The sequence below is a fragment of the Saitoella complicata genome (assembly GCF_001661265.1).
Source record: "Saitoella complicata NRRL Y-17804 unplaced genomic scaffold SAICOscaffold_7, whole genome shotgun sequence".
NCBI classification, from domain to species: Eukaryota; Fungi; Ascomycota; class Saitoellomycetes; order Saitoellales; family Saitoellaceae; genus Saitoella; species Saitoella complicata.
The window spans coordinates 228,378-244,252 of record NW_017566998.1 but is presented as its reverse complement, the minus strand read 5'-3'; the positions used below and the strand labels follow the sequence as shown (position 1 = coordinate 244,252).

The 15,875-nt window shown below is 51.9% G+C and overlaps 11 protein-coding genes across 11 annotated transcripts; 5 read left to right on the top strand and 6 right to left on the bottom strand.

The window, feature by feature from the left end:
- Nucleotides 1–857: 857 nt before the first annotated feature.
- SAICODRAFT_24454 (uncharacterized protein) lies at nucleotides 858–2,198 on the bottom strand (the record flags this gene model as incomplete). Its single annotated transcript, XM_019166779.1, has 1 exon — nucleotides 858–2,198. The coding sequence occupies one exon, from the start codon at nucleotides 2,196–2,198 to the stop codon at nucleotides 858–860; it is 1,341 nt and encodes a 446-aa protein (XP_019025253.1).
- Nucleotides 2,199–3,087: 889 nt separating this feature from the next.
- SAICODRAFT_6434 (ankyrin) lies at nucleotides 3,088–3,737 on the top strand (the record flags this gene model as incomplete). The annotated part of the gene is made up of 2 exons (XM_019170067.1): nucleotides 3,088–3,265; nucleotides 3,316–3,737. The coding sequence occupies 2 exons, from the start codon at nucleotides 3,088–3,090 to the stop codon at nucleotides 3,735–3,737; spliced, it is 600 nt and encodes a 199-aa protein (XP_019025252.1).
- Nucleotides 3,738–3,819: 82 nt separating this feature from the next.
- Nucleotides 3,820–4,704, bottom strand: SAICODRAFT_78354 (ubiquitin conjugating enzyme Ubc7/UbcP3). Its single transcript, XM_019171111.1, has 3 exons — nucleotides 4,519–4,704; nucleotides 4,357–4,463; nucleotides 3,820–4,301 (listed from the first exon to the last, which is right to left on the bottom strand). The coding sequence occupies exons 1-3, from the start codon at nucleotides 4,607–4,609 to the stop codon at nucleotides 3,990–3,992; spliced, it is 510 nt and encodes a 169-aa protein (XP_019025251.1). The 5' UTR covers nucleotides 4,610–4,704; the 3' UTR covers nucleotides 3,820–3,989.
- Nucleotides 4,705–4,935: 231 nt separating this feature from the next.
- Nucleotides 4,936–6,437, top strand: SAICODRAFT_90594 (putative AP-1 adaptor complex subunit MU; the record flags this gene model as incomplete). The annotated part of the gene is made up of 4 exons (XM_019171708.1): nucleotides 4,936–5,122; nucleotides 5,174–5,893; nucleotides 5,952–6,298; nucleotides 6,356–6,437. The coding sequence occupies exons 1-4, from the start codon at nucleotides 4,955–4,957 to the stop codon at nucleotides 6,435–6,437; spliced, it is 1,317 nt and encodes a 438-aa protein (XP_019025250.1). The 5' UTR covers nucleotides 4,936–4,954.
- Nucleotides 6,438–6,769: 332 nt separating this feature from the next.
- SAICODRAFT_18219 (uncharacterized protein) lies at nucleotides 6,770–7,679 on the bottom strand (the record flags this gene model as incomplete). Its single annotated transcript, XM_019165922.1, has 2 exons — nucleotides 7,349–7,679; nucleotides 6,770–7,288 (listed from the first exon to the last, which is right to left on the bottom strand). The coding sequence occupies exons 1-2, from the start codon at nucleotides 7,640–7,642 to the stop codon at nucleotides 6,770–6,772; spliced, it is 813 nt and encodes a 270-aa protein (XP_019025249.1). The 5' UTR covers nucleotides 7,643–7,679.
- A 103-nt stretch (nucleotides 7,680–7,782) lies between these two features.
- On the top strand, nucleotides 7,783–8,538 carry SAICODRAFT_29708 (uncharacterized protein). Its single transcript, XM_019167479.1, has 3 exons — nucleotides 7,783–7,877; nucleotides 7,956–8,070; nucleotides 8,125–8,538. The coding sequence occupies exons 1-3, from the start codon at nucleotides 7,807–7,809 to the stop codon at nucleotides 8,257–8,259; spliced, it is 321 nt and encodes a 106-aa protein (XP_019025248.1). The 5' UTR covers nucleotides 7,783–7,806; the 3' UTR covers nucleotides 8,260–8,538.
- Nucleotides 8,539–8,571: 33 nt separating this feature from the next.
- On the bottom strand, nucleotides 8,572–10,569 carry SAICODRAFT_78348 (DUF1688-domain-containing protein). Its single transcript, XM_019171110.1, has 3 exons — nucleotides 9,918–10,569; nucleotides 8,704–9,861; nucleotides 8,572–8,648 (listed from the first exon to the last, which is right to left on the bottom strand). The coding sequence occupies exons 1-3, from the start codon at nucleotides 10,359–10,361 to the stop codon at nucleotides 8,640–8,642; spliced, it is 1,611 nt and encodes a 536-aa protein (XP_019025247.1). The 5' UTR covers nucleotides 10,362–10,569; the 3' UTR covers nucleotides 8,572–8,639.
- Nucleotides 10,570–10,821: 252 nt separating this feature from the next.
- Nucleotides 10,822–12,385, top strand: SAICODRAFT_55267 (FAD/NAD(P)-binding domain-containing protein; the record flags this gene model as incomplete). The annotated part of the gene is made up of 5 exons (XM_019169362.1): nucleotides 10,822–10,961; nucleotides 11,019–11,144; nucleotides 11,202–11,464; nucleotides 11,518–11,875; nucleotides 11,932–12,385. 5 exons carry the CDS (start codon nucleotides 10,822–10,824, stop codon nucleotides 12,383–12,385), a joined length of 1,341 nt encoding a protein of 446 aa, XP_019025246.1.
- A 93-nt stretch (nucleotides 12,386–12,478) lies between these two features.
- Nucleotides 12,479–13,390, top strand: SAICODRAFT_29706 (ribosomal protein L1). Its single transcript, XM_019167478.1, has one exon. The coding sequence runs from the start codon at nucleotides 12,596–12,598 to the stop codon at nucleotides 13,373–13,375; it is 780 nt and encodes a 259-aa protein (XP_019025245.1). The 5' UTR covers nucleotides 12,479–12,595; the 3' UTR covers nucleotides 13,376–13,390.
- Nucleotides 13,391–13,415: 25 nt separating this feature from the next.
- SAICODRAFT_29705 (uncharacterized protein) lies at nucleotides 13,416–14,196 on the bottom strand. Its single transcript, XM_019167477.1, has 3 exons — nucleotides 14,120–14,196; nucleotides 13,867–14,060; nucleotides 13,416–13,813 (listed from the first exon to the last, which is right to left on the bottom strand). Exons 1-3 carry the CDS (start codon nucleotides 14,168–14,170, stop codon nucleotides 13,540–13,542), a joined length of 519 nt encoding a protein of 172 aa, XP_019025244.1. The 5' UTR covers nucleotides 14,171–14,196; the 3' UTR covers nucleotides 13,416–13,539.
- A 439-nt stretch (nucleotides 14,197–14,635) lies between these two features.
- SAICODRAFT_78339 (periplasmic binding protein-like II) lies at nucleotides 14,636–15,847 on the bottom strand. The gene is made up of 4 exons (XM_019171109.1): nucleotides 15,762–15,847; nucleotides 15,510–15,702; nucleotides 15,291–15,451; nucleotides 14,636–15,231 (listed from the first exon to the last, which is right to left on the bottom strand). The coding sequence occupies exons 1-4, from the start codon at nucleotides 15,799–15,801 to the stop codon at nucleotides 14,750–14,752; spliced, it is 876 nt and encodes a 291-aa protein (XP_019025243.1). The 5' UTR covers nucleotides 15,802–15,847; the 3' UTR covers nucleotides 14,636–14,749.
- Nucleotides 15,848–15,875: the final 28 nt, after the last annotated feature.

Sequence of the window (15,875 nt, the reverse complement as noted above, 5' to 3'; positions counted from 1 at the left end):
TGGGCTGCCCGTAAGGTCAAAACCTTACGGGTATATCCAATCTTTTGCAGGTAGCGGGTGACATGGTAGCGCGATAGAGATGTAGCGAATTGATCATTGAGGAACTCAGCACAGTCGTCCTGATACAGGGTAGGGTTTTTGTCGTACAAGTACTTGATTTGCTGCGGTCATTGAGTCATGCCCTTGGTGGTACCCATGAGCAGTAATCGTCCACTTACCGAGCCCAGAAACTCGTCAACAGCCGATTTGCGCCCGCAGGTTGAGTTGCCCTTACGCTCAGTAAGCCCTGTCTCCTCGAATCTCTTCACAATTCGGTAAACCGTGCAAGGAGACCTCTCAATGTTGGTCGCGATTTCGTAGACATCCTTCCCAGAGGCATATTGGTTGATTACCTTGTCACGGTCGACATCGGCACATATCTTCCCAAGCATTTCGACCCTTACTGAGTTTCCTAGACCCTTTTTCGAGCTGTTTGGAGGTGTTTTATGTTACCGTTACAGGGGTCTCGCGCATGTACGAAAATGCGCGTCAAGAATTTTGCACACAGCAGTAGGTGCGCGAGAGTCACATTCACCGACCGTAAAACCTGATACCCCATGCTCTACAACACCTTGTCGCAAAGAACTTTGAGAGTGGACTTGGAGTTCTTCAGCGTGATGTGTAGATGGGGACACTGTCAGTAACGGAGGAGGATGTGTCCCACATATATATGGACGGCGCTTGTGCAAAAAGCCAATCAATTGCAGATCCTGAAACACTATTGCTACCCAAAAGAAAAACCCCATGTATGCTCCATCGCTATGCACCCGTAAACATCAGTTCCCAATGTAGCCGTGCTATCCTGGGCATTATGCTCCTTATGCCTTCGAGCTCTTGCGTCCCCAAAATCTCTCCATCTTGCCCAACATACGAAGATGCTCCGGACGGAACGCAGCGTCGAGGCAGTAGCTTTGAGTGAAGCACACCAACTTCTCTTGCTTAGCCTCGAGCTCTTGGACTTGAACGCGTGGCACCGCTGTCCATGGGGTCCATAATCTCTGGATCTTTTCCAAAAGGTAGCGGTGCTTTGGGAGGAATGCGTCGTCCAAGTTATAGTCCGTTCTCATACACTCCGACTTCTCCTCAAGATTCTCCTCGGAATTCTCTTCACACTTCTCTTCAGGCTTCTCCTCCGTAGACTCTTCAACTTGGACGCATGGAACCACTTCCTTTGGGGGTTCGAAGTTCCGAATCTTCCCCAAAACGTGACGATGCCTTGGCAGGAAAGCGTTGTCAAAAGCATAACTGCTCAACCCCGTTCGCTGCTTCAACGCAACGGTTCCAGCGGTCTGGTACAGCCACAACTCATCAATCATTTCCATACCGACCTTCTCCTTGCTTGGTGCAGGAGAGAAGGTGAGGTCAGGCGTGGATGAGCCGGTGGAGGCGTTGTCATCGCTGCTGTCACAAGAGTCCTCGGACATCTCGTGGAAGGGGCCGTCGACCTCCAATGCAAGGTCACTCTCGTCATCCATATAGGCGGCACGCTCAAGTGCAACCTCAGCGGTGTACTTGATAGTACCCTCGATGGTGTCAACGAGAACAGCCGTGAGTCCCTGGAACTGGCGGAACGTGTCGTTCTTGAAACCGGTAACTAAGGGCCTGACCGACTCCCTGTACTCAGCCGGAACAACAGACCCCCGTTCGACGAAGTTGCAAAGAGCCAAGAGGGAGGGCATGACGGCTTCTCTCCTAAAAATGCTCTTCTCCATTTCCTTCTTGCCATCCAACAACATCTTCTTCTCATAATAGGCTGTATTGCTCTTGTTCGTCCAGTCCATGTTGGCCAAGGCCTGGACATGGCGAAGAGCACCGACGAGATCGTCCGAGTCGATACAGGCTTCAGCATTGTAGACGGATACTGAGATCTCTTTCGCCGCCAAGATAACCGTATCTTGAATCCACGAGTAGTGACCGCGCTCCTGAAGGACCTGCACGGGAAGCTTGCCCTGCTCATTCCTCGTGCAGTTGTCGTCCACCCATGACTTGACGCGGCGGAAGAGGTAACAAAACTCAGCCCCGTAGTCCTGGATGTCTTGGTTGAGACGAGTGATCATCTCGAGAGCAGGCTTGATTGTAGACTGGTGGTACTGAAGGTTCTGTTCAGCGCAGGTGCCAGTGACGGCGGAAGAGGCGGTAAAGATAGTAGTGGCAGACATGGTGCTTGATTATTGGGTGGTACGGTATTTGTTGCTTGTAGTACTGGTGTAGGGAGTGGTAGTACTCGTAGAAGTTGTGCTTCTGTGAAAGACTTTGGTAGGATGAGAGATGGGATGAGGGTTGAGATGGGTGGGGGGTGGCCCTCTTTTATCAACGAAGGTCCCAAGCGCGTTTGGGAACCCGCTCGATCTGCCCATCCTGGTCGAACAGTCGTCATGGTCAGTGCTGACGTCGTGCGACCGGTTCAGGAAATTGTGGGAGAACTGGTCTCGCGCGGCATCCGGTGTAACGGTGCAACGAATTTGACGGATTAGGCAGGTTTGCGGGAACAACTGCATAAGACTAGTGACTAGTGGCAGTAGGTTAAATAGCAGATCTATCAGAGTTGCGTTCTGGCGATTAGACCATCGCAGGGTCTCTGATGAACAGAACTCGGTTTAGTCGAGTCTGAGGCGAATTCGTTGCGACTCAGTCCGGTGATTCAACGCGTCGAGTTCATGGGGATCAGACTGGCCTAGGCATCGTGGTCTCACGCAAAGACTTGCGCTGATCGGATGGGTTCAGCAAGTGCCCCTCAAATAGCCCCTTGCACAGAGGAATGTATATTTCTTGAGCTTACAAGTCCCTAACAACTTCTATGGTTCAAGGTTCACCTTTTCAAACAGTTAAAGTTCGGCAGTAACGTAGACTTCTTCGTGCGCCACAGCTTGATTAAGGCACGCCGCAGCTTCAGCCCCACAAATTTGGGTGCATTTAACGTTCGGTGAAACGCGACCCGCAGCCGTACAAGCAAATCACCGAGAAAGTCCGATCCTTGACCTCCTCGATCCTAATAAAAAAAAGCATCAAGAGCATCGTGCATTGTTTATTCCTTCGCAGAGCTTCATTATGGCTACTCTCGAATTCGATACGGACGATTTCATTCTATCAGCCCGCTACGGCGATCTCGAGGAGATCAACGCGTACTTCGCCCAATTCGCAGACCGGAAAGAGGAACTGTTGAAGGCGCAAGATGAATATACTGGAAATACTGCGCTGCATATGGCTGCTGCGAATGGTCACGTCGGTACGTTTGCATTGCGGGAAGAATGCAATATGAGCTAACCTGATCCGCAGACATTGTAAACGCGTTAATCCAGGAAATTGCGGATAAGAGCCTTCTGAATATTCAGAATGAGAGAGGGAACACTCCTCTGCATTGGTCATGTCTCCTTGGCCATCTCCCAGTTGTCCAAGTCCTCATCAAGGCCGGCGCGGACTTCTCCTCCAAGAACGACATGAGCAGGACCCCGATCTGGGAGGCACAAGCAAATGACAAGGAGGAGGTCGTCGACTGGATGCTTCAAAATACCGAGGTGAAGGAGGAGCCTGCGGCGAAGGACGAGGGTGAGGGCAGTGGCGAGAAGAAGATGAGGATCGTTGACGAGGAGGGTGTCGAGCTCGGTGAAGAGGAGTTGCAGGAGATGGCTGCTGCTGCTGAGAAGATTAACCTCTCTGTTGAGGAGGTCGATGACAAGGGAAAGGGAAAGGCTGAGTAGACGTCGTCGCTGGACGAGGACACAAGGCATGGGAATTTTATTTATACTGGCGTTTACATCTTGCTTTTGGGATTCGTGGTCAATGGAGAATAAAGGAAAGTCTCTCGCATTAGAGACTCTGACAATAAAGAAGGTGCGGATTAGCTCCAGCATGCGTATACCACTCTCGTAATCCATGCAAGCTCCGACATCGCTACACCGACTTCGCTTCTCTGTGCTCGCCGCCTGCCACCTACATCCCGCCACCACCGCTTACAATCCAAGCGTCTCCCGTGCCAACCGTCTCACAATCCTGTTATACTGCTTCCTGTCATCTCGCCACACCTTGCATGCTTCGATATTTGCTCCACTCTCGTCATTCGGCTCACTCAGCATGCTCTGCACGCTAATCAAGATCTTCTCCACAGACTGCACTGGTGACCATCTTTCCGAAGATGACTCGTACTGGTTTGGGTCGTCTCCTGGAGCGTGTAGGATGGAGATGCAGACGGTACCGTCGGGGTAGACATTTGGGTGGAACATCTCTGAGGTGAACTTCATGACAGGTGGCGAGAGGGGGTAGTCCTGAAGCAACGTGTTAATCATGATATTCTGTAACGGATAAGCTTTATAAGCATACCTTCGGGAAAGTAAGAGTAGCCGGGAAGAGACCTCCTTCGAAAGGCGTGCCTTCAGGACCCTGAATAAGGCAGTCCCACACGAAGAAGTTGTTCTCGTCAGATGGACCTGTGTAACTAAGTCAGAGAGCTTCCAAGAAGTCTTGCAGACAGCCACAACACACCTGCCATGATGCCTTCTGGCGCATTCTGACTAATCTCTTGGTATTCCTTCATGAGGCGACGCAAAGCCGTGGCGGAACCGTTTGATGACATATTGACGAAGTTGTAGATGGGTCGCGGAGAGGTATAGGGGTGAAAGAGAGGGATGATACTGGTACCGAGGTATCGATTGTATTTGTGGGCGATACTTGCGGAGGTGGGTTCTCATTAACGTACGTACATCTCAATTAACCTGTCAGGGGTTAAGTCAAGGTTATTTCACCTGGCGTCACCGGTTACCGCTTCGTCCTGCACCACCAAGCACGAATGCAACGAGAGCAACAAACCGAAATCTGGAGGAAGAGATCTGGATAGCATTCTGGAGGCAGTGATACGGAGTATTCAGTTGGAAGGCGACATTAAACTCAGTAACGCTGCTACGCTTCAGAAACAGCAGATATGGCTTCCTGCCTTTTCTTCCTTGATATGAAGGGGAAGACCCTTCTCGCCCGGAATTACCGCGGTGATATCCCTATGTCGGCGGTGGAGAAGTTTATGCCTCTTCTGAACGAGGCTGAGGAGGAGAACGTAACGCCTACACCCTGTTTCACTCATGAGGGTATCAACGTACGTGGATCAATGTGACCAAGCCGGATGTTTTGCTAACATCATCCCTAGTATCTCTATATCAGACACCACAACCTCTACCTATTATCACTGACGAAGCGAAACACTAATGCGACTGAGATCCTACTGTTCATGCATAAGCTGGTACAGGTCTTGACGGAATACTTCAAAACACTGGAAGAGGAGTCGATCCGCGACAATTTTGTCATCATTTACGAATTGCTGGATGAAATGATGGACTTTGGTTACCCACAGACAACGGAAACTAAGATTCTGCAAGAGTACATCACCCAAGAATCTCACAAACTCGAAGTACAAGCACGACCCCCAATGGCCGTCACCAACGCAGTGTCCTGGCGTTCTGAAGGTATACGCTATCGCAAAAACGAAGTCTTCCTCGATGTCGTCGAATCTGTCAACCTTATGGTTAACGCTGCCGGAAACGTCATTCGTTCAGAAATCCTTGGTGCAGTTAAGATGAAGTGTTACCTATCAGGTATGCCCGAATTGCGGTTGGGTTTGAACGACAAGGTGATGTTCGAGACTACGGGAAGGACAAGCAGAGGAAAGAGTATCGAGATGGAGGATGTCAAGTTCCATCAATGTGTGAGGTTGTCTAGGTTCGAGAACGACAGAACAATCTCGTTTATTCCACCGGATGGCGAGTTTGAGTTGATGAGTTACCGGTTGAACACGGCTGTTAAGCCTTTGATCTGGGTGGAATGCTTGATCGAGAGTCACTCGGGGAGCAGATTGGAGTATATGGTCAAGGTTCGAAGTTTCCTTTGGAATCGAGCAAACCGCTTGCTAATATGGAATTTCCGAACAGGCAAAAGGACAGTTCAAGCGTCGCTCGACAGCCAACAACGTCGAGATCCTCATTCCAGTCCCGGAGGACGCCGACACCCCCCGTTTCCGCACTTCCACCGGCACTGTGCAATATGCGCCTGAGAAGTCTGCGATCATTTGGAAGATTAAGCAGTTTGGTGGTGGTAAGGAGTTCATGATGCGTGCTGAACTCAACTTGCCCTCCGTCAAGGGCGAGCAGGTGGAGACGAAGAAGAGACCAGTGGAGATCAAGTTCGAGATCCCATACTTTACTACGAGTGGTATCCAAGTGAGGTACTTGAAGATCATTGAGCCGAAGCTCAACTACCAGGCTCTGCCATGGGTCAGGTAAGACAAGACTGTCCAGGAGTCAACGTGAATCGTGTTGCTGACTTGTCTGACCAGATATATTACGCAATCAGGAGAGGTTACTTTGCGTATTGCCGACAACCCAGCTTCCGCTTCGGCTGCTGTAGGTGGGATCTAATCCGGTTCTAGAGTGTACTTCGGTTGAGATTAGCAAAATATACACTATATCAACCTTAACTTCGCGGTTCTTCCTAACTCCTGGTACCATATTTACCCTTCTCATGGTCCGACTTGTATCACGTCGCTGGCATTGCATTGTATCTCCCTGACTTCTGCATGGTGATTGCCGTGGGAAGACTGTTTGCTATGTGCATGGATGATGAAAGGAGGGCTCGCTATTAAGCTGAGTCTTCTATTGTCCCTCGGTTATTACGTCTCCTGCGGCATTCTAATAATGCGATAGCTGCGTACTACCAAGCAATCCAAAAACCCTGAACGTTGTTTAGCCGGCTAATCCTTCGTCAACCAAGCACGACGCTTCATCTCTTTCTTCTCCTTCTTCTTCGCTTTATACTCCGCAATCTCCTTCCTCGTCAGCTTCTTATACATCTCCCTTCTCTCCTCCTTCAACGACATTCCACTGGTCTGATTCCACTGGTCCGTGTCAAAGAACGCGGACATCTGGCGTTCAGCACGAGCTTCGATGGTATGCCGTGAAGGATCAAGTTTGGGATCTGCTTGGAAGCGACCAGTACGCTTATTGAAACGCGCAGCAAAGGAATAGTCCTCCTCTGTACCTGGTGCAGCAGGTTGCTGTGGATACGGATACTCCTCACCCGCATAAGCAGCATACGGATCCTGCGCCACGGCTCCATACGCTTGCTGAGCTTGTTGTAGCTGCTGACGCTGCTGCTCTAACGCTGCCTTCTCCTCTTCACTCCCAGGTGGTACACGAGGATTGGTCCACGTTACCACTTTCGTATCCGTGTTGTAGAAGTAATATGCTTGATGTGTCGAATCCCAGACAGCCTGGATAGATGAACGGTTAAAATACAAGAAAAAGAAGAGAGTGTACACGACTTAGCCAACCTGCCAAGCATCTTGCGGTTGAGGATCTTTAGCTGCGGCCGTCGTTGCTGCGGGTGACTCAGCCTTCCGAATCGGCTCGGCCGACGATGTACTGACTTCCGTCGCCTCTTTAGGGGATTCCTCCTCCGTCGAAGCTACCAATGCTGTTCGCGGAACAGGCTCGCTAGGAAGCGGCGGTGCTCCGCCTGATCCGCCACCGACGGAGGGAAGCTCCGGCACAGTGGCCGGAGGAGAGCCCAGAGGAAGAGGCGGCGCATCAATACCGGGAGCTGAGGGGTCCTGCTGTTCGGCCATGATCAAACTCGTATACTGCCGGTCTGGTTCGTTGAGGTGCTGTTATCGATATCCCTGCTTCCCGTCCTGCAACGTCATGCACTTCGCCATACACCAGCCCCAGTACGTATGCCCATGTAAGCGAATTCCGCAAAGGTCATCGAGAATCCTCAAATACGATCAATATGGCTCCTAGACCTGATGAACTTCCTATGAGAGAGCAGCGGAAGCAGTGCTGGGGCTCCCGAGACGCATGGTACGTTTGCAGTTGTGATAGGATCCCCACACTTTTTGGTGTTCGCCTCCCGTGGTCAGGTACTTACACAGCATCTAGGTTTGCGTGTTTGGATAAGAACAACATCATCAACCCGATTGATGAGGAAGTGAAGGCCAAGAAGGCATGTCCAAAGGAGTTCAAGAAGTTTGAGGATTCGTGCGTGCATAGTTGGGTATGGAATCATTGCGCTCTCCAACCAGTATTCCGCTAATGGATGGTTGGACAGGTTGAATACTTCAACAAGAAGCGTGTACTAGACTTCAGAAAGGAGCAGATGTTGAGGGAGGCAGCGGAGAAGGGACAGCTCATGACGGGCCCCGCCGGATCATTCTCTGTTGATCCGAACGCTCCGAGGAAGTGAGCGAAGTAAGTGAAGGGCAAGCGGGAACGACACTCTCCCAATATACGATACGAGACCGGAAATGGCGGATGTCCTGTTGTATCAGAAAAGCTGTCGACGAATGTGAGGTCTTGACAGATCAGACCCGATCGTATGTACGCCAGAACAGTGACAAGTGGACTTGCGAAGGTTTCAAATGACATACATCTTGTTTTATAAAAGTGAAATTAGCAACAAAAACATTTCAAACAGAAGCAAATATGGTAACACAGGTAAAAAGGGAATCTAATCAGCCCGAAAGATGACCCGTTGCAATACGACCCACCCATCCATCACTTCCATCCATATAACCATGCCAACGCCTAGGCATGCAAAAACACTCTTCACGGTCAACACCTCACCTAGAAGACCTATAGGTTCATGTTAGCATTCGTTACAGGGTGGGCATTGTGTGTGAAGACATACCGTTCCATCACTCAACAATCCGATTGGCGGCCCCTTCGTATTAGGCCTCTGAATCTCCGCCAACTCCCTCCCACTCTTCCACGTCCCCGCCTCCAAAACCTGCGCCAAACTCAACGCATTATCCGCCCTCAACCCCAACTTCTTATTCACACCCTCCGCAACAAGATCGAGAAGCGCGACGGTACAAGCACGCCACTCGACGATAACCTCATCGCCAGGCGCATACATCGGGACGACCTCGATTTTCTTGTCGGAGGTGACGGTGGCGTGGTAAGTCGCCAACCCGCGGGCCTCGACTTCCTTCTTGAGGGTCAAGAGTCCGAGGTCAACGAAGAGGCCTCCGTTGCGGTATTCGGGAAGACCGGTGAAGAGGTGCATTCCTGCGAAACGGATACCGGCGAGGCGGGTCATGGGCGGGATGAGGGAGTATGCCATCCATTGCGTCAACTTGTGGAAGGGGACGATCTTGGCGTGGGGAGGTGACTGTGGGAGAAGTTGCGTAGGCCATGCATCACCGAGCTGAGTGGAGTCGCCCGGCAAAGTGGTTCTGCCAGCGGGCCAGATGGGTGCGAAGCCGTGCATCAAAGCAGCCCACAAAGTCGGGACCAAAACGGTAGGGTTCGGCGTACCAGCGCCGAGGGTAGTGGGGTGCTTGAGAAGGTAGTCCAAAATATTCCCTGGCCTCGCGTCTTTTCCGAAGTACTCCGGTTTAGCCCCGAGTGCTTTTCCGAGATTCTTCAAGAGCTCCGTACGACCCTCCAACCCCGCAAGCGGGTTATCCTCAGAAACTTGCATATCCTCTCCCAAAATGTCCGCCGTAATCAGACTCAATCCCTCTGCATCGACCCTCCAAGGGTTAATGATATCACCACTGAAGCGACCCCTGTTGAACATCTCCAAACTAGCCACGGCCAAACCTTCGGACCGACGGTAGATGTCGTGGGAAGCCTCTTCTTTGTAGGTCCACGCAGTTCCAGCACCGGCATCCAAGAGAACGGAAACGACAAAGAGGTCGAGAAGACGTCTTGTCTTTTCGAAGTCGTCAATCGAGGGAGGAAAGGCGGCGAGGAGGCGGTCAATGCGCTTGGAGCCGCCGACTTCGAAGTGCTGCCAGCGGCCGTGAGGAGGGATAAGGTGGTAGTCGGGTGCGTAGTCCCGCTGTACGACCATACGTCAGCATTCAGCAAAATAGTGTACGTTGCGTACCGACGTACCTTGATAATTGATGCAACAAACCCAACGACATCGTCCATCTTGTCCATGTCAAGGTCAAAACACTTCAACTCGCCAGTCTTTCCCTTCTCAAAAATCATGTTACTCCTTTCCCTAACAGCATTCAACGTCCTAAGATACCCACTGGGGTCCTCATCCGCATTCGGTGGCTCAGGGAGCTTGACTCCTTTGACAGAGGCATTGGGTTGCGCGGGTGCTGTCGCCGGAGCCGACAAGGTCGAGAAGAAAGACTTGGTGTTGGAGAGGATTGAGGGAGAGCGCTTTGAGTTAACGGAGTGGTTCGACGAGGTTGAGCGACGGGCGAACGAGGTGCGAGTCGCAGACATGGGTGGAGAAGGGTACTCTTTGATGGACTGGTACGAGATAATGGAAGCGTTGTCGGCGGCAGTACCACCAACGGACTCCCTCTTGTTGAAGAAGCCCATGACGATCACGTATCAATTGGAAACGGCAGAATTCCGTAGTCGAAGAAGAAGTAGAAGGAATTGGAAGGACGGGCGGCCGGGGGTTAACTTTGTAAGTGTCAAAGAGGGAGGCAGTCGAGTAGGTGTCGCAGAATCAGGCCAGAACAATCGACCACGGCGAGGGGGGGCGTGCTGTGGAAATGGACAAACGGGAAATGGACGACAACCCTTGACACGAAGAGGGAGATTGGTGGTAAACAAGAGGGCTTGAGGGCTGGTGTTTCAATGGGCAACGGAGGGGTCTTTGTTTGCAAGGGTTTTGTTTCGTAAGGGCATCCAGTACAGATCCGGCGCACCCGAGCAGCGCGCTTTGACAGGTTGGCCGTTGGGCGCTGGCGGGACAAAGGTCTACTGTACGATAAGGAATAAAGTTGAACGGGATCGAGATCAGACGTCAAACGTTACATCGACACAAACGAGCATGGTTGCTCCAGGTAGAGTACGACGGGTCGCCATCATCGGGGCTGGAGCGTCAGGCTTGACAGCGGCCCGCGCATTCATCGCTGAAGGCATCCCCCATATAAGGATTTATGAACGGAGGAGCGAGATTGGCGGATCATGGTATGCGCAAATGTACGGGAGTTTTGACGTGAGGCTTACCACGCTTTGGGATTGTAGGATCTATACAGATGAGACACCCAATCCATCACCGGTACCACGGGTGAACCCGCAAGAAGAAGACGAGCCATTGCGGAAGGATGGTGTTCCGGTTTGGCCGTCGCCGATGTACAAGTACCTTCATACGTGAGCGATAACAACTGAACACTCTGCTCGACAATAGCTGACTGGGCCTGACCGCAGCAATATCCCGGCACAGAAGCTTATGGAGTTCTCCGATCTCCATTTCCCGCCAGATACAGAGACATTTCCACATCGCTCCGTCGTCCTAGAGTATTTGAGGGCATACAGTGCGCAAGTCAAAGATTTGATAGAGTTACAGACTGCGGTGGAGGATATTAGGAAAGATTCGGAGGAGTCAGGAAAGTGGGTTGTGAAGTTGCGGAAGGTTGTGGGCGATGAACGAACTTGGGAAGAGCGCTTTGATGCTGTATGCATCGCATCAGGTCTGATAATCAGATCTTTCCCGCTTCTTCGGCTAATGTCTTGGTTATCACAGGCCACTTCGAAGTCCCTACCATCCCCTCCGTCAAAGGCATCTCAACCTTCCCCAAACCCATAACCCACGCCAAATCCTTCCGCACGCCCCACCAATTCACCAACCAGAAAGTCCTCGTTGTCGGGAATGGTCCTTCAGGTCTTGATATATCGGAGGAAATCGTCCGTGAGGCACATAAACCTGTGTGGAGGAGTGTTCGATCCGAGAGTAAGATGCCTGTGATTCCGCATCCGGATGTAGAGGATGTTCCGCCGATTGAGGAGTATAGGGAGGATGGGAGTATCGTGTTAGAGGGTGGGAAGGTGTTAGAGGGTGTTGATGTGGTGTTGTATGCAACGGGATACTACTATTCACTACCGTATGCTTTCCTCCATTGAATCCACCCGTTTCAAGAGCTGACGAGGAAACATACAGACTTATGCCATCCCTCTGCGAAGGACCGGATGCCTTAATCACAGATGGCCTCCGCATCCGCCGCCTATACCGCCAAGTGTTCTACGCTTATGATCCAACCCTGACATTCCTCGGTCTGCCATGGCAAGTCATCCCGTTCCCGAACTCCGAAGCACAGGCCATGGTCGTGGCACGATTCTACGCCGGCCGCCTGACTATGCCATCAACGGAGAAAATGCTCCAAGCCGAACAAGATGAGATCAGCGAGAAAGGTGACGCCCGTAACTTCCACAAGATGGGACATCCTAGGGATGGGGAGTATATCAACATGCTCAGGAGTTGGGCATTGGAGGCGTCGGGTGAGGGTGGTTTGATGATTCCGGAGTGGAGTGAGGAGAAGTTTAACGCGAGAGCGGAGTTGGGGAAGTGGAAGGCGAAATATATCGAGGAGCACAGAGATAGATCCCTGAATTGACTTCCAAGGTTGACTGCAACCCTGAGAGGGTGTTGACTGCTGTTTGCGTTTTCCTGCGCTCCCCTCTGCCCTTGCATCTGGCCAAAGTGCTCCACCGCAACTGGCCTCGAGAGAGAACCTTTACCGTTTACCGTTTACCCTTGGGAATCGACCAACATGCTATCACGAAGACCCGCCCGTCTGTGCCCACGGGCAACAAACCTTAGATCCATGGCCGTCGTCAAGACCCGCCACGCCCAACCCATCGTCCAACCCACAAAACCGTCCGAGAACGAACACGGCCAGCCAATCTGGTACGGTGCCACCGTCCGCTCCGCCCATAAGTGGAGCCGAAAAAAGGGGGGCGACCCGAATATGATTCAGCCTATGTCGATCTCGGAGGCTATGAGGTACATCCGTGCCGCCGAAGTCGGACAAAACCAAAAGCTGCCATACGATATCGCGATCAAGATCGATACCATCAACGGTGTCGCACCCGTCCGTGGCGCGATTCTCTTCCCCAAGGGCAGCAAGAAGCCAAGTGTAGTCTGTGTCATCGCAGATGGTGACGCCGCAAAAGAAGCCCGCGAAGCCGGCGCATCCATCGTCGGCGCCGAAGAAGTCGTTGCGAAGATCCTAGATGGTGCCATTCAGTTCGATAAATGTATTGCGCACCCGGACTCGTTTTCCCTCCTTTCCAAGGTCGCAAGAATACTCGGTCCGAGAAACCTCATGCCGTCCGTGAAGCGCGGGACTGTGACGAAAGACTTGACCACTGCGATCAAGGACGCGCTTGGTAAGCAGGATTACCGTGAGCAGCAGGGTGTTGTGAGACTTCCGATCGGACAGCTGGATTTCACGGAGGAGGAGTTGGAGACGAATATCAAGTTGTTGATGGGGCAGGTCAAGGTTAAGGTGCAGGAGATTAATAAGACGACGAAGAAGAGTATCAAGGTGGCGGAGATTGTGTTGTCGTCGACGCATGCGCCAGGATGTGTTATCAAGGCATAGATGGAGTGAGTGCATATGAAATATTAAAACAGAATTTCTTTTGACCCTTGTGTGGGTGTCGTCTACATATTGAAGAAATGCCCTAATGAACTCCACCCCAATGTCAAAACGCCAAAATCAAAATGCACATCCCTTACCCTCCCTTCATTCTTCCTTTTTCAATCTCATCGTATACTCTGCAACACCCCCATCGCCTCCCCCGGCCTTCCAAGCTCCCTATACGCCTTCAAAATCCCCATTAACCGGGTCTTGTCGGTATCAGACTTCGCCGCCTCCCTCAACCCTGCCGCAAGATCCGCCATGAGCGTCGCCTCGACACTGTCGAACCGTGCTTGATACGCCGCAAGGAATGGGTGGTCTTGTGGGATTTTTTGGCGGAGGTAGGTGAGGTAGCTGAAAGATTGTGCGAGGCCTTGGAGTCGGTCTAGCGAGGTATTACTGTCACCCAACGTTAGTATACAGCAAGTATGAGACGGCAGCTTCATAGCAACCTTTCCGCCGAACGATTGACGTGGTTCTGCGCCCCATTCGGACTTGATATCTGTAGGTCTGTCTCCAACTCTTCCAGTGCTTGCGCATACCCCATCAACGATCGTGCGAGTTTCATATCAGCCCGTACTGTGGCTTTCTCGGCGAGTAATTGGTCGATCTCATCGATCGTGCTTTTCAGTCTTGTCGCGATAGCCTACAGCAGACACGCTTTCAGTACACCCACCCTCCGTCCCCTCAATCCAGCGTACATACCTCTACCCCGGCTTTTACTTCTTCCAGTCCCCCCCTAAGCTCCCCAACCATCCCCCCAACACCTCCCAAACTCCTCCCCAACCCCACAAACTCCCCATAATCCCTCTCGATCAACCCACCGAGCTCCGCTCGTACTTCTTCTTCCAGTCCATCCAGCTCAGCGCGAAGGTCTGCAAGATCGGTGTGTCGGTGGGAGAGGAGGAAAGATGTGGGTGAGAAGGTGGCAGAGCGGAAGGGCGTCAGGGTGAGCGGTTGGAGGAGGGAGGAGAGGTCGGATGAGTCCCGGTCGGGATCGGAGGTTGGGGAGGAGGGGAGGTCTTCGTCGAGTCCGAAGAGGTCGGCGTAGCGGTCCATTTTGCAATTGCTCGAATGAAGGACGGCTTTGCAAATGCGATCGAATTGCTTGGGGTGCAATTAGGTTTTTGATAGTGAGATCAATTGCGGTGTACATACGACGCGCTGTCGCTTCTCGGCAGTGTGGGGAACAGGGCCCGATGCCGCACGTCACAACATGAAGGGTCCAAGAAACAATCTTCTATTTCACATTCGTACTTTTGATCCTATATCGATACAATAACCTTGTCCATCCTATCTTGACACCGCGCAACTGTTCATCCAAGCCTACAAGCTTTAGAGCTTCTGAACCATGGCTTCCGCCTGAGGCTCGCCCCTGATAACACCCGCCTTCTGCAAAGTGCCGATAGTGCTCTCAATCATCTTCTGGTCAACCTTCTTCACATCCTGAGGATACTCGACAGTCTTCAACCAAGCCCTCGCATCCTCTGCCGAGTAATCCAACTCGGTCGAGATATACTCCACAACCTCATCCGTATGCGCATGAAAGTACTCCACACCCTTGTTAATACCCTCAAGAAGAGCACTGAGCGTCTGGGAAGCGTCGGAGCGGGCGAGGACAGAGGTGTGAGCCGTGATCAACCACGAGGGCCACGGGGTGTAGATTTCCCCGATTTGACGGATCTCCTTGTTGTCGTAGTACTTCTTCGAGGTGAAGTATTCCCACATGAAGGCGGAAGAGGCGCCGGAGTTTACGCCGTTGCGGAGGTTGAGGAAGGTGTTTTGGATCTGGAAATCAAAGGGTTGCTTGCCCTCCTCTTCATGATCCATGTCTTAGCACCGTAAAAGGCGTCGATGAAGGATAGCTGATACGTACCGAGCCATCCCTTGGTGTCAGCCAAGTAGTAGGCCATGACATAAGACCCACTCCCAATACGGCTAATACCCAACTTGCTGTCCTTCAAATCATCAACAGAGTTATACTCACTCTGCGCTCCGGTAGAGATCGCCCAGCAGAGCGGTGACTGGACATAAGTTCTGTACCATAGTACCATTAGATCTAGATGTAGCTGGATAGCGCAGCTATGATACATACCCGACAATCTTGTACCAATCCTTGTCACCACCGAGACCAGCGACCCAACCCTCGGTGAGACCGAGTGCGATGTCGATTTCGCCGGTACGGAGGGATTCGATCATTTGGCCCGTACCAGAGGGCTGGGGGTGGAGGGTGTGAGGGGGGAGCATGCCATGACGGGAGGCGAGGAGGAGGGGGGTAGAGAAGTGCTCTGTGGGGTTGATCCCGTCAGTACGGCCGGTGGAGGAGAGCAAGAGGAGATGAATGTACCAGGGACGTATCCGACCTTGAGCTTAGCTTGTTCGGTCATGATTTGGATGGGTGGAAGGGTTTGGTGATATACTTTTTCTTATGGGTATCTCGGCGTGAGTTGAGATGAGGTCA

Coding starts and splice junctions, on each gene's coding strand:
- SAICODRAFT_78354 (XM_019171111.1), bottom strand. CDS start 4,609: ATGTCATCAAACGGTTCCGCCACGGCTTTGCGTCGCCTCATGAAGGAA. Junction 4,464..4,518: donor GCCAGAAGGCATCATGGCAG/GTGTGTTGTGGC, acceptor TTAGTTACACAG/GTCCATCTGACGAGAACAAC. Junction 4,302..4,356: donor CTACTCTTACTTTCCCGAAG/GTATGCTTATAA, acceptor ACGTTGCTTCAG/GACTACCCCCTCTCGCCACC.
- SAICODRAFT_29708 (XM_019167479.1), top strand. CDS start 7,807: ATGGCTCCTAGACCTGATGAACTTCCTATGAGAGAGCAGCGGAAGCAG. Junction 7,878..7,955: donor TGGGGCTCCCGAGACGCATG/GTACGTTTGCAG, acceptor CACAGCATCTAG/GTTTGCGTGTTTGGATAAGA. Junction 8,071..8,124: donor ATTCGTGCGTGCATAGTTGG/GTATGGAATCAT, acceptor ATGGTTGGACAG/GTTGAATACTTCAACAAGAA.
- SAICODRAFT_78348 (XM_019171110.1), bottom strand. CDS start 10,361: ATGGGCTTCTTCAACAAGAGGGAGTCCGTTGGTGGTACTGCCGCCGAC. Junction 9,862..9,917: donor TTGTTGCATCAATTATCAAG/GTACGTCGGTAC, acceptor ATGGTCGTACAG/CGGGACTACGCACCCGACTA.
- SAICODRAFT_29706 (XM_019167478.1), top strand. CDS start 12,596: ATGGCCGTCGTCAAGACCCGCCACGCCCAACCCATCGTCCAACCCACA.
- SAICODRAFT_29705 (XM_019167477.1), bottom strand. CDS start 14,170: ATGGTTGGGGAGCTTAGGGGGGGACTGGAAGAAGTAAAAGCCGGGGTA. Junction 14,061..14,119: donor AAGTAAAAGCCGGGGTAGAG/GTATGTACGCTG, acceptor TGTCTGCTGTAG/GCTATCGCGACAAGACTGAA. Junction 13,814..13,866: donor GTCAATCGTTCGGCGGAAAG/GTTGCTATGAAG, acceptor GTTGGGTGACAG/TAATACCTCGCTAGACCGAC.
- SAICODRAFT_78339 (XM_019171109.1), bottom strand. CDS start 15,801: ATGACCGAACAAGCTAAGCTCAAGGTCGGATACGTCCCTG. Junction 15,703..15,761: donor CAAGGTCGGATACGTCCCTG/GTACATTCATCT, acceptor TCAACCCCACAG/AGCACTTCTCTACCCCCCTC. Junction 15,452..15,509: donor GATTGGTACAAGATTGTCGG/GTATGTATCATA, acceptor ACTATGGTACAG/AACTTATGTCCAGTCACCGC.